At 37.9% G+C, this 14,474-nt stretch overlaps 1 protein-coding gene across 1 annotated transcript in view; it reads left to right on the top strand.

Annotated features, from left to right (window-relative positions):
• Positions 1-14,474, top strand: part of LOC308115616 (contactin-associated protein-like 4) — a gene marked incomplete at both ends in the record, with an annotated part of 108,741 nt that overhangs the window by 78,256 nt on the left and 16,011 nt on the right. Inside the window, 3 exons of the mRNA XM_080473209.1 lie at positions 1,222-1,349; positions 2,001-2,171; positions 8,510-8,728. Of these exons, the coding sequence (XP_080329335.1) occupies positions 1,222-1,349; positions 2,001-2,171; positions 8,510-8,728 (518 nt within the window). The remainder of the gene's footprint in view (positions 1-1,221; positions 1,350-2,000; positions 2,172-8,509; positions 8,729-14,474) is intronic.

Raw genomic sequence — 14,474 nt, 5'->3', positions numbered from 1 at the left:
AAAGCGGCGTGTTTAAAATACAGATCAATCAGTAAACACACATTTGTGCATTAACATTGCTCAGATATGTCGAGTCGGCTAAAATAGTCTTCACCATTAGTAAAACCTTAACATTCAGTGTCAATCAAATGAAATGAATCACGTACGTACATGATCGAGACCTGAAGTAAGAATCTTATGTCTCTTCGTCATAATTTCAAACTGTTTGGTTTGAATGCTGGTAAACATCATAGACATCATAGACACACCTCCTACATAGTCAGGAGGAGTGGGATAAGGACTCAGGGGATATTCTCTAGTGATGATTTGAACTTGATTTAGATCATCTCTGGATGAATTCTAAGAATTTATCTGTAGTTGATCTAATTTCAAATGGATCTGAAATAGTCCATCAAAAGGACTAGAATAAAGACCGATTCCCATTTTCAGTAATTCTCTAGATTTGTTTGAGGAATAAATAATTTGTTGACTCGTGAAAAAAATAAAACTACCAATATCCTGGATGACCCGAAATTGTTCCAATGTCATGGCGCATATTAACCTGTTATTCCCTTCAGAACCAACAGCAACTATTAATATTCTTGAAACTGTAATCAGAGAAATATAGACATCAGAAAATAACAGCTTGTTACAGTATCTGACTGATCTCAAGTTGCATCTCTCTTCTGTTTATGCATTTTGTTTTTAATTTAAGTATTTTATCTTCAATAGACTGTTTAGACCAGCTGATACAATAGCAGCCTTCATTTTACTTATTATCAAACTTTATTCAACAGTCACTAAATGTTAAACAATTTGTTGAATATGTTTAACATTCTATCTTAATTTTTGACCTTTGTAGTGTTGTGTGAAAATTCACCTGCTCAAATGATAAAGTCATATGATGGCAGAAATATCAACTATTAGCAGTTTCAACACAATACTTTCAAAGATAATCCATTGTTTGTATGCGACTGCATCCATTTTCTTATATTTAAAAAAAAAATGAAATGAAATGTTGGTACCAAAGAGATGTGTGAGACTTTTTTGGTATTTTTTTTTAATTAGAACAAAACATCATAAATTAATGACTAAAGTCATAAATTTCAGTCATTTCCCTGCCGACACCATTGTTCCATGTTGTCGCTCTTTTTCTCTCTCTGTGTTTTCCCTCACTGTCTATCGTTTTTTCCTTTTCTGTCCTCTTCCTTCCTTTGTCCCCGTCCTTCTCGTCCACCTCAGGACTGACGATTCCGGCCTGCTCACCCATAAGGACGCCCTCCCAGTCAGATCTCTGGTGCTCGGTGATATCCAGCGACCCGGGTCACAGGCAGCCTACCGGGTGGGGCCACTCCGCTGCCATGGAGACAGTAAGTGGTTTTCGACAGACGTTTGTTTAATGTTGCAGTGACGTCATGATCACTTCAGGTATTTCTGCATCTGTATTTGATATACAACAAATTAGGCTTGTTTTAATTCGACTTTTGTTGAAGCAACAGGTTCTTATCCAGCTGAGCAGTGACCTGAATTATAAGGATCTCCGTACAGCCTTCTGTCTGCCATTTATCTTATTAATGGGAAATATAGGTGTGGCTACATTACACAGACTCATTGCCTGACCACTTGTTGAAATATAACTCCCTGCATCCTCTTTAATAACAGCTGCTAATGAAAAGATATTTAACAAATTGATGAAAGTAATATATTCAACCCTATTTTAATCCCTTTTAATTCCTGCAATCAGTTTAACAAATTTTATAAATGCCTTGTAAGATAAATCAGCATTAATGAGATGCTATAACTGAAGTTGTGCTTTGGTTCCTACCTAATTAGCCGAACAGTTGGTTCATTTGTTTACGACACGATTTTCATTTCACAGCCAAACTTAATGAGGTTTCTTTTAATAAGCTTTGTTCCAGAGTGACAGATCACATTTCTGGATAAAAGTTTTGCACGGTTTCATATTAGAAAAAAGAGATGTGATGATATTCAGGTGACACAATGAGTTGTTTGTCTTGCAGAAAACTTCTGGAACGCCGCTTTCTTTGACAAAGAGACATCCTACCTTCACTTCCCCACTTTTCATGGAGAGTTGAATGCAGACATCTCATTCCTATTTAAAACAACTTCCTTCTCTGGGGTCTTCTTGGAAAATCTGGGAATCAAGGACTTCATCCGGATCGAGCTCAGCTGTAAGTGAGAAATGAGCAATGTTTTTTGTCATGATTATAAAAACCTTGTCTGGATTGCTTTGTGTTTTGGTGTTACTCTGTGAAAATGCAACACTGAGTCATGAATGGACTGTTGAACTTTATTAAAAAGGTCCAAGCTGATTAATGCAGGACATTTTTGTCCGCTCAGTTTGAGTGGTTAAAACTTCCAACAGCAATGGAGCAGTTTGCAACCTACACAAGTTAAAATTTGAGGCCTCCCTGTGGTGGCAAAGATATGAGAGTGAAAATGAGCCCCTCAAATATGACAGAGCTTTGAGTGCAACTCAACCAACTGCACAGGCATATTATTTATGCAAGAGTTTTTATAGCACTCTCGTGCAGAATTTCTCTCCTCGCACGAGCAATATTGTGTCCTGCAAGGAGAAAATCTGCTGAAAGAGCACATACCTGTTGTGAACACTGTCCTGCACATGAAACTTTCACCTGTTTGTTCATGAGTAGTTTTTCCTTTTTGGCAGTAAGTGGGTAGAGGCAGTCATTACTGCATCTTCACATATAATTAGTTAAAGTCCCATCAGTTATGATTGGCTGTTGCCTTTGTATACATCCTCTACTAGAGGTCTGAGAGTTTGAGGGTCCTGTGCAGTGTCTTAGCTGCTCCTCAGGACTGAGCTCTTTTGGGCTGAAGCTTCAGTTATTGTTGCTGGGATGTTGCCGTCAGCGGGTACTGATACATCTATCATTACCCTCGTCTGTCAACCACCACCATGTCCAGTTGGTTCGCCAGCAGCTGTTTGTTCGTCTGGAGGCGGATCCTAACTCTGTTGTTCTCAACCACCTTTGGCTTGGTACCCAATCTCAGATTATGAGGGTAATGGTGACCCCTCCCCCCACTGACTGGGCATGCTGGCTCTCCTCTGCTGCAGCATTGCTGTTGCATTTTATTGATCTCGAGTTGTGATAGTAGTTGGCAGTTATGGATGTTAGAATAATGTGTTATTAGATTACATTATTATCGATTGGGGGTTTCGACGCATCCATTCATATCTATGTCGTAGCGTTTCATCAGTTCCATATTGGCTGCCCTGGTCCATGTTCGCCATGTTCCAGTTGCCCATTTGTCGTCACATCGCTCTGGTTCCCTAGCAACTGACAGACCTTGTTGACCCGGGTGGTGTCTGTGCTGGTATGACTCTATTTTTTTCATAGTCACTCATGCCTGAGGTAGGCTCTCATTGCATTAGAGTGTGTGTGTGCGTGTGTGTGTTTGTGTTACATCCACAAATAATTCATCAGAAAAGAGCAATAACAATCATTCATAAAGTTGGATCACGCAAACATTCTTTCTTAAAATGAAATTAACCAAATGCATCATTATTGTGGAATTACAAACAGCACGAACACAAGTCAATTATAATTTTATAGTCAATTAAAGTCGATCATACATAATTTTGATCAACTACTCAGACTCTTCTGTGATTGAGGCTGGGGGTTTAATGATCTGAGGAGAAATTCTAACTGAGATTCACAGGGTGTGCTGAGATTTATTATTTTGATATGTTGCGTGAAACTATCGACGAGGCTGAGAACAGCGTTAACGCAATCTTCAAATATGATTTTTTTAAATGTAAAAATAGATATTTTTGTAATTATATGGATGAAACATGGTTCGCAACAACTTGATATTTACAGGCAGTTGCACAAATTGAGCTATTTTTCATCTGCGCTCTCTTTAGGGTATTAATGAGGAAATACAGCGTACATAGAGTTATATATTGTATTAAAAACCTTTATTTTGTTTTTGCGCAACATTTTTTTCAATAACTGATGGAGTAGGTGTGGTATTTCATACATTTGTTTTTCCCTACTTCTCAAATCTGTTTGTATGTTGCTGAGCAGTGATAACTGGTGCGTGCTTCTTCACGTTCTGCACATACTCAGCAGATTTTCTCCTCACAGAATACAGAGAAATTCTGGATGGTAAAACTGTAAACGCTCTCACAAAGGTAATATGGGTGCGACTGATTGAGTTGCGCTTTTGGCTCTCATTTGCATTTATACAGTTTGGCAGGGATTTACAGCCACACTTAGGAAATGCTGTTATTGTTGAGTTAGAAGCTGGTTAGAGGATATTTCCATCAGAAAAATCTTCCCTTGGGCTGCGAATGTTTTGACAAAGTGATGAACAAAACCTGTGTTTCCAAAGCAGAGACTAAATTTCGGTCTGTGATAGTACGTTACAGTATTTCAGGAGCATTTTGTGACCATGACCAGCACTGACTGATCAAACACGTGTTCTATATGATGAGAGGGACATGTTCTCTTTTTTATGAAATATAAAGACAAAAAATATGATCAGAGGAAGAGAGAAAGATCATAAATGAGATGTTGACAAAGAACAAAGGCAACAGATTGTGTGCAGACTCTGGTGATGAGGACTTCATTCATTTTGTAACATGTAGGATAAACAGTAAAAAGCTAAAAAGGCATTTATTTGCAGCCTAAGCTGAGCCTTGCACGCACACACACACACACACACACACACACACACACACACACACACACACACACACACACACACACACACACACACACACACACACACACACACACACACACACACACACACACACACACACACCCATTTAGGACAAATGTTAACCCTCTTCCTCAGGGAAACCCCATCAATATTATACCAGAAAATGTTCTCACTACACCACTATTGCTGCTGCTTTTTTAGGCTTAAGGCTGAAATGACTCAGTATCATTATAAGTGCTGCTAACATGACTACAGTCCACCAATAATAGTGCCAAAATTCAGTTATGGCTGTATTTTTAATCAGTTGTTTTCTTTATTGAGCAAAAAAGCAAATAACTTTATTTATAAAGCAGATTAAATTAACCACAGTGGACCCATACAAGGGAATAAACGAGATGTAAAAGTGCACAGTGCACAATTCACCTGTTATAAAATAGATAAAAGACCCAGACAATACAAATGCAGTTGAAACAAATTAAAATGAGAAAAGTATAAAGGCATTAAAAGATAAGTAAAACCATGCGAGTGGGGGTATGAGCCCAAATCAGCTCAGAAAGGTGAAGTGTAGCAAGGCTGTTGACAGTTTTATGAGCAAATAAAAGGTTTTTAAAATTCGATCCTAAAATATATGGACAACCAGTGCCATGACTTTACTTCCTCCTTCTCCCTTTTCGAACATGTAACGCACATATTGTAAAATTGGAGTGTCTCGAGCGATCTCTGGATTACTCATTTAGATGAGTGGCTCTTTTTTATTCATTCTGTTTGTCTTGTTTCTTTTTTTTTGGATGTCAATGTTTGGAAATAAATAAATAAATAATGGAATGAAATGCTATGTCTATGGAGAATGGAGCCAAGAGGGAGCAGGTACAATGTGAAGAAAAGAGGGCCTAACACTGAGTCTTGTGGCACCCCGCACAAGAAGTACATACAGGAAGATACATAGTCACCAAGGTTGACACAAAAGATTTGGTCTACCAATTCGGAACCAAACCACTTCAGTGTTATGGACCTGTTGATGAAAATATTATCATCCACTGTGTCAAAAAATAAGGTTAAAACTGAAAGCAAAAGAACAACAGAATCATCACAGTAGCTAAAATGGCATAATTAAAAGTAATTAAAAGTGCTGATTCGGTGCAATACAGAGGTTAAAACCATATTGGAAAACCTCAAGGATATTATGTTCCTCCAGAAAGGCCATCAGTTGACAGTGGATTACCTTTTCAAGTATTTTTTAAGAGAGATTAAATCAGTCCTCACAGCAACACAGCTTCTTCTCCCTCTTCATAGTTTGTGACGAATTCTGTTTTGTTCTGACACAGGTGTCAACAAACTGTTTGTACCTCATCGTAATGTTGAGCCTCGGCACACTTGCACTGCTGTGATGGATGAATGGTTACCATGTGGCCTTCAGCTCACCCCCACTATTGTAGGTGTGGAGCCTATTAGTGTTGCGTAAATGCTGTGAAGATTAATGACTGTTTTTATTATAAGTGAGTACTTACAGTGCCTGTGGTAACAAGAAAGGTTTGGTTTTAATGTCCCTCTGATGACATTCAGTTCGTATCAAGTCTTACTGTATTAGGCTTTGCTGAGACAGATGGGCAAAAGGACGGACAGACAGAAACAGATCAGGCTGTAGACAGCCTGAGGACTCATGAAGACAATAGATCTTTTATCATTTTGATAATGATGTCATAAAGAAGAAAAAACCACCCCTTAGACCTCATTACTCACTCATATATATATACCATAAATCTAAATGGTAGGAGGTAAGGAGAGTTGCAGTGTCAATACAAGCCATTCTATAATCACTGTGTGGTGTCAAAGCATCACACAAAGCAGATTCCGTCTTGATTGGGAGGGTGAGCCTTCTTATGACCTGGATGCTCTTGACCATAGCTTCAGTACTCTGAGTATGTCATGTACTGAAATTACAAAACACATAAAAATATCTGGTAATTCACATTAAGAGGCTCATATTTTTACCATCATGTCATTCATGTACCTTATAAACACTGATTCAACTTCTGCTAAAGTAAAATCAATAAAGTCCAGGCTCTGAAATGTGTTTTATATATAAATTGCCCCTGACCACCTCTGTTCTTCAAGCCTACTTTAAACATATTTGTTTCGAAGCAGATGTGTTAAATGTTTGGCTGCTCTGAAGCTGCATCAGCAGAGACATCAGATTTATATCCAAGTGAGTTAAAACACTTTACCTCCAGTTTAGCCTCATCTCCTACGGTTAAGTCTGTCTCTCCTGTCTATTCTTTCTAGTTGTGTATAATACTTCATTATTTTTCTCCTATCATGTCTGTTTGTTTGGTCACTTCTAATATTTGATTGAAATATTGAAGATAAAAGTAAAACTAACATACTCTGAGAATTATAAAACTCAACTAAAGTCTTCACATCTTACAATGTGTATACATATTAAGTGTTTGATTGTATTTGTAAATAATTTGGCACATACATATTTCTTCTGCACATAATGTTAAAATAGATTTTACAAAATATATAAAAATATGAAAAATATGAAATGCCAGAAAAAGCCATTGAAGCCACTGGAGGCATGCAGAGGAGTTTATTAATAGGAATATCAATGAATGGCACAAAAGCAATAAAGCCTGTGAAGAATATAACACAGGAGCTCTTGAAGTTTTCCATTCATTTCCAGTCCATCATGACCACAAGCATGAGATGAATATTTAAAAGTAATTTTTGAATTTATTGGCCACGCATGGCAGACTGACACTGGTATAATATAAGATATTGCTCTTACCAAATATATGCAGCATTGGGCAAATAATTTCAACTATGTGTCCTGTCTCTTTGTTCATTTTGACAACTCAGTTGTGGGAAAAAAAAAAGGCTAAATAAGTTGGCACCAGCAGTTTTACTGGTTGACACTGTATTAGGGGCATCATGTCTCACTTTAGGTAAAGTAAATCCTAGTGGTCAGAAGTGGCTCATTGTCATAATGAGTATTAAAAAACATAAAAAGATATGGAAATGGAATAATTATCTATGAACTTGATCAAAATAAAAAAAAAGTACTCTAAATTCAGATTACATTGTTTTCAAGGTAAGTCTAACAATTTACATGACTTACTAAGACGTTTTTTGAAAGAAAATAACAAGAAAAAAACTATCAACATCTGGAATCAGGCCATGGACATATGAGTTTGCTATTGCTGATGAGACCTATATATATATATAAAATTTAAAAATTAAAATGTATGCTCTCTTATAACTAAGATCAATATGGAATCAAAAAAAAATAATAATTCTTGCAAATACATGTATCCTGTTAGGTTGAGTTGAAATTTATAGTAAATGAAAACCTTAATCATATTCAACTTACACTATATTTTTCCATTGACTTTGGGTTCAACCTTCCTAACAGAAATATTTCTTTTTTTAATTTGTTTGGTACTGATCAGAAATCTTAGCCACTTTATTTCTACCTTGTCTTTGCTGACAGGACTTGGCATGCATTCTTCTCACAGCCACAACTCATAAGACCATTCATAGTTTCCAGACAATCCACAAACTACCAGAAAGCTGAGAAATAAATAATCTGCGGTATATATTTGTCATAACAATGATTCCCAGAACTGCAACACACCATTCGATCCCAGAATTAAAACATGCAAGGAGTATTACAGCAATCACTCAATCTACAAACTGAAAGTCAAAGTAAACCCAGCCAGCGTCAGTACAGCTAAGAGGTGGTGTATGGTCATTAAGTGGCCTTAAATCCGTAATTTCCTGTTTGTATTTTCTCTTATCTGGTGACTTGTCTGCTCAGCTTCCTCAGAAGTCGTGTTCTCCTTCGACGTGGGGAATGGCCCCCTGGAGGTACGAGTTCAGACCAGCGCTCCTCTGAACGACGACCGGTGGCACAGCGTGCGAGCGGAGCGAAACGTGAAGGAAGCGCTGCTCCGCGTTGACGATTTCCCCGCCGCCACTCAGGAGGCTCCTGTTGACGGACTCGTTCACCTGCAGCTCAATAGCCAATTATTCATAGGTGAGGAGCAAGAGGCCATATTTGTATGTTTTTGTGCTTGTCTTTATTTGTCTACAAATTCTTTGACACTATTTATAAGAAGAGTTCATTCATTCATTCATTTTCTTCCGCTTATCCGTTTCCGGGTCGCGGGGGTGACAGTCTGATAACTGTCACCCAGATCTCATCGCACCATTTAAGAACCTTCCTGCAGGTGGTGAGCCCATGGGAAGGTGGCGCCCAGCGTGGGACACAAACCCACTACCTAGAGATTGTTAGTCTCATGCTCTACCAACTGAGCTAGCCGGGGGACTATAAGAAGAGTTTCTAAAGACTATTGGGTTAAAATGGGGTTGGTATAAGGTTACTTAGATTATGAATTTAGGTTGGAAAGTGTTTGGATCAGTGTGGACAGTGTAAGTAGTATCTGTCATTATATCATCAACAAGGGTATTGTCGGTTGTCACCAAACCCCACCCTCCTCTCTCTTCTCTCTCTTCTTTCTGTCTCTCTGAGCGTTCCTGTCTGGCAGCCATGTTAGCATCCAATAAAGCAACAGGAGATTCCAAGTCTCTTCCTTTTGCAAGAGCGAAAACTGTTCTGACACCAAAAGGCTCTCAATCACATAATATTGTTTGTCTAAGCTGCCGAACAGGACAAGGGGAAGGAAAAAAAAAAAAAAAAAAAGATTAGGAACTTTGTCGGCAGACCTATTATGCTTAAGTATTACCCTCATTAGCTGCTGAGTGGTGGTTATTATTGTTGCTATGGCTCAGCTCCTCTTGTTCTCCACAGTAGTCACACACTAACGAGCAAGCATGTAAATGTATCGACAAGATGAAAATGAGATTTTAATTGAAAATCAAAAACTTTTTTTTAAACAACTTCTGCACACGTTGCCATGTAAGTTCTTGAATAACAATGCACAGCTGCATATTTTGGGTCTGATAACAGCAAAACTTATCCTCAGAGTCCTTTATAACCTCGAAGTGCTCCAAAAGTGGCAAGTCGTGTTCACACGAGCTGCTGATTGGGCGGTATTGAGAGAAATGTCTTCTGTACTGATTAAAGTAAATGCAGAGTCTTGGGTTTTTCTACAATGAACAGTAATTCCCTTTGATAGATAACAGTGAAGTGGAGTGTGCCGATAGGGCGAGGCGTGTGTGTGTGTGTGTGTGCGTGCGTGCGTGCGTGCGTGTGTGTGTGTTACTGTTACAGGGCCGTTACGACATTTGACCTTTCAGCAGTTATACACCTTTGACATTTTGACTTGAGGACAATCATGCACCTTCTGCTGTTAGACGTTGCTCAGAAAATAACATGCAATACCTATTAAAACTTGCAGCATGGCTCACCTTTTACCAGATGGTGTTTAACTCCAATTACGAAAAGCAGTTGAAGCCCACCTGAATATTTTACAAGATGACTCGACTGACTTTTGTACCATTTAAAATTAAAGGATAAGAAAAGTGTTTTAAAGTGAACAAATCGCAAAGGATCCTAAAAGCAGCTGCTATGCTGTTTTGTTGTCTGTTTATAATTCTACAACTTCACAACCTTGGCTGTGCCTCCTACCCGAAAGTATTGTTAGTTTTTTTTAGTTTGCCCTGAACATGGAGCCATTAAAAAACCGAAAAACAAACATATATATAACGTAAATGTTTTATGACTTTTCTTAAGCACACACACACTTTTCTCTTCACTGTAGATTAGGGTAAGATTGCTCAAAACAAAACGAGTGTGCAAACTTATTGGGACTGCTTCTACTGATGAGAACACATTTGTTGTTATTTTGTTACTAAAAATAAACCACGGCATCCATTTTTGTGGTAATTATAATGTATATGAGGGTTTAAATTTCATTTAGCTATAAGTAACCATGAAGCAGACATTTCAGGGTCAAATTGTCACAAACTCTTGGGGACAGAGACGAGTGAATTGTAGTGTAGGGAGTGAAACCAGCAGATACTGTAGGGCTATGATGAGTTCTATGTGACGCTGGACAGAAAAAAAGACGAATGTTAGATTCTTCCACTAGGTCCTATGACAGCTGTAAGCTTTTAACCTTCTCTGAACAGCTATGTAGAAGAGATTGTGAAAAAAGACTTGTCCGGTTAGTGTTTACAGAAAACACGTTTGAATGAACTTTTATATAAAGTCTTAGAGCTTGGCAAAAGGCTTGATTTACAGCACAACACCACTGTTTGGCTGCCTCTGTTGCCTTTCTGCAGACTTATTGTTAATCCATAATGTGAACAGCATGCTCTCTGTGAAATCATAACTCACCATGCAGCAAAAACATCTATATCACTGTGAATTGTGATGTGTAACAAAAATGTCCTTGCATGCGTGCGTGTGTGCTATTGAAGTCACATCTATTCCCGAGTCGGAATGTAGCAAACAAGAAAAGTAAATTAACATTTGCTAAACCAAAAACTTTCATCTGCACCATATTTAATGCATTGTCAAACCTCCATGAAAACTGTGAATCCATCACAATCCGACAGTATAAGGGTGTGAAGACAGGAGCCATCGCTTTGTAATTGTTATGGATAGATAAAAAGTTGCTGGTATAGTCTAACTGAGAATCTTTTTTTTCTTAGTCTTATTTTAAATGAGACAGAATAAGCTTAAAGTTAAGACTTTTAAATAAATAAAACATACATCTCCAAAGGAATGTTTCACATTTAACTTTAAAACATGTGGACAGAGCAGCTGGATGAGATTCAGGGACAATTTATTTATTGTATGTTAATGTTGAAATAGGACTAAATCAAGCTCTCAGAGTACAGCATCATGAAGGTAACTGATAAGTTCTTCACTTTTGTCTTTCAAAGGTTCAGAGACTTTATGTTTTGAAAGTGGATTCTGGGATTTTACTTTACTTATTTATCAGCTCCGAATGGGCAGGTGCTCTCTCCATTTTCATTATAAATATGAAATTTTGTATGTTCGGAGAACGCATGTGTTACACCACCGTGTTTATGATTTCGAATTATTGGTACATAAGATGTTAAAAAAAAGTTTATTTTCTGTTAGGCCATGTTCACTGGTAATAACAATGTGTTGGACACAATAAAGTACATATACCATCCACACAGAAATCATAGGAGAGCACAAGGTGAGAGCACAAGGTCAAGAATTTATGAGACTAAAAACACCAACAAGTGAGACTAAGATACAACCAGGTAAAGAGGAAAACTGGCAATAAACACATATTTTCAATTCACTACATAGAGAGCAGGCCATCCACCCATTGCTCTTGTTCATCAGCTTTATCAATGTCAAGGCTGTATATTAAAATGTCTGAATATTGAAATGCTTTTGAAGCCAACAGATTCAAGTACATAAAATAGGCACTTTAATCTATTGACAGAAAACAACACTCAGAAACCTGAAGGTGGAAACGCAAACAGGCAAATATAGGGAGCGGCCAAAATCATTCCAGCGCCTAATGCTATCTCACTCCTTTGACACACAATGCCTGGCTTTTGGAAAGAGAAATATGTTGTCGGGCTGACTCAGTGAGAAAGGCACATCCATCATTATTAATTCATAACTGTGAGATGATAGAAAAGAAAATCATTGTTGAACACGATAAAACCACGGCAAAGAAGTTATTTGTTGGCAAGTCGTCTCAACACAGAGTAAAGAGAAATTAGCTGGTTCAACAAGGACTCAAACCAAAAGATTTACGTAGTTTTTCTTCTCTTTTTTTTTTTTTTTGTTTTTCCATTTTTTTATTGGTTGGAAATGCAATAGTGCACAAATAAGATATACATATCACATCACCCTTTTCTTTTCTTTAACAATACAAATAGCAAGAACAATAACAGCAGAACAGTGTCTCCGACAGCAATAATAATAATAATATTATTACAAAACATCTAATAAACAACCGTGGAGAAAAAAAAAATATATATACATATAAGTAAGTGAGTAAATAAATAAACAAGTGTATGAAGCCGAATCCTGGATGGACAAAAACAAAAGGAGGAAGAGAGATTTATGTAGTTTTGATGTGGATGGTGACTGTATGTTGGGGCACACTTGCTTCACTTGCTGTGACAAGAAAGCATGAAAAGAAAGAGCCAATAAAGAAAGCAGGTTTGCATAACCTAACAAGACTTTCCACTTAGAGATTGTTGCTGATTACAGTAAGTGCAAATCTAGAATTTCTTAAATGCCTCCCCTCCATGTCATATTGCATTTTTTTTTCTTTGGACTCCTGTACAGCTCATTCTGGTGGTTAACTTCCTTTTGTTTCTTTCTGTCAGAGATGGTGGAGTCCCATAGGTGGCTGTCATAGGTATACAAAGTGCACTGTAATTTTACCTGTTTTACCTTTAAAAACACTCCTTTCTACTGTCTTCATTCTAAAACTTTTAATCTTCAATTCAGTGTCAGGTTACTGTATGGCATGGCTAACCTGTAAGACTTGGCACATTGGATCAAATTCGGTCTATAAAAAATGATAGAAAGATTTCTAGCATGGTCTAATAAAGGTGCAGCATTGTACAACAGCACCAATTGGCTTTACCAGCTAGAAGTATTCTTGGTTTCTTTCCCCCTCTATCCTCTATCACAAAAGTTGGTTTATTTGTTATTATTTCTCTTTAAACATGGGGGCAGTTATGGTTCTCTTGGAAGAGCAGGTGTAGTTATTGTCTCATTAAATAGTTTCTGAAATAATCATAATAAGGTTTGCATTTCAAGTTTCACTCTGTGTAAATATAATATCACTAAGAACATCATTTTTTTCAATGTCTCCCAATGTGCTTCACCATTCTCGCTGCAACAGGAATTCAAGTCCCACAAATGTTTCTTTGGTATCACAAGCAGCTCCAGCAGAATACCTGAAACCTTTCCAAACTCATACTTCAATATGATATTGTCCATGTTTAATTGTCTCGTAAAAGAAAGAAATGATTTTCTTCTCACCTGTTGGCAAATAAAGAGTGAACAACAAATACCAGATGGGTCATCAGCCAAGCACTTAACCAATTAGAACGGGCACGCGGTGGAGCGCATACCTTCGCCAACGCCACATTTGTTCGTGGAACCGAGTTAGCATTGCCAGCATGTTAGCCCTTAGCTCATATTGATGCTGGCATCACTAATTGGAACATCACCATGCGAAATACTGAGCACACAGATAAACCACTACCGGAGTCAATGCGTTTACACCAGTGTTTCTGGGTACTTACCGAACTGAGATATTAGCTACAAGCTCCAGAGAGGAGTTAACACTGCAGCTTCCTTAATGCAGCCCTGACTGACGGCGCACAGCGGAGCTCCAGTGTGTCCACAACGGAGTAAATATCTTACCTCCCCAGGACCTGTTCGATCCCAAAATATAAACGCTTGGTCCTTGGATTATGACAAATCACCCCTGAAGATTTCATGGAATTTGGGTTAGTAGTTTTTGCGAAAAGTTGGTAAAATACATACATACATACATACATACATACATACATACAAACCAATAAATACATGCAGACACAAACATGACATTCGCCCCAATGTTCATGGCCGAAGGCAACAAGAACCAGACTGTCTGTCTCTGCCCTTTAGACATTATCTTGTGCTGCGGTGGCAACAAGTCGCTGTCAATCACAATTTTCAGAGAGAAATGCACATATTTGCAGTCATTCATTGGTGTTTGATCACTCTTGCTCTTCTCCTTTCAGCATTATTGGCTCAGGGTGGTTTAAAACGTGGTGTTAGGAAAATCTAAATACCTTGCATGTGACTTGCAGTCAAATAG

This window comes from Lipophrys pholis (genome assembly GCF_963383615.2).
Source record: "Lipophrys pholis genome assembly, chromosome: 10".
Lineage (NCBI taxonomy): Eukaryota > Metazoa > Chordata > Actinopteri > Blenniiformes > Blenniidae > Lipophrys > Lipophrys pholis.
Note: the sequence above shows the minus strand (reverse complement) of the source record. Positions and strands in the feature narration are given on the sequence as shown.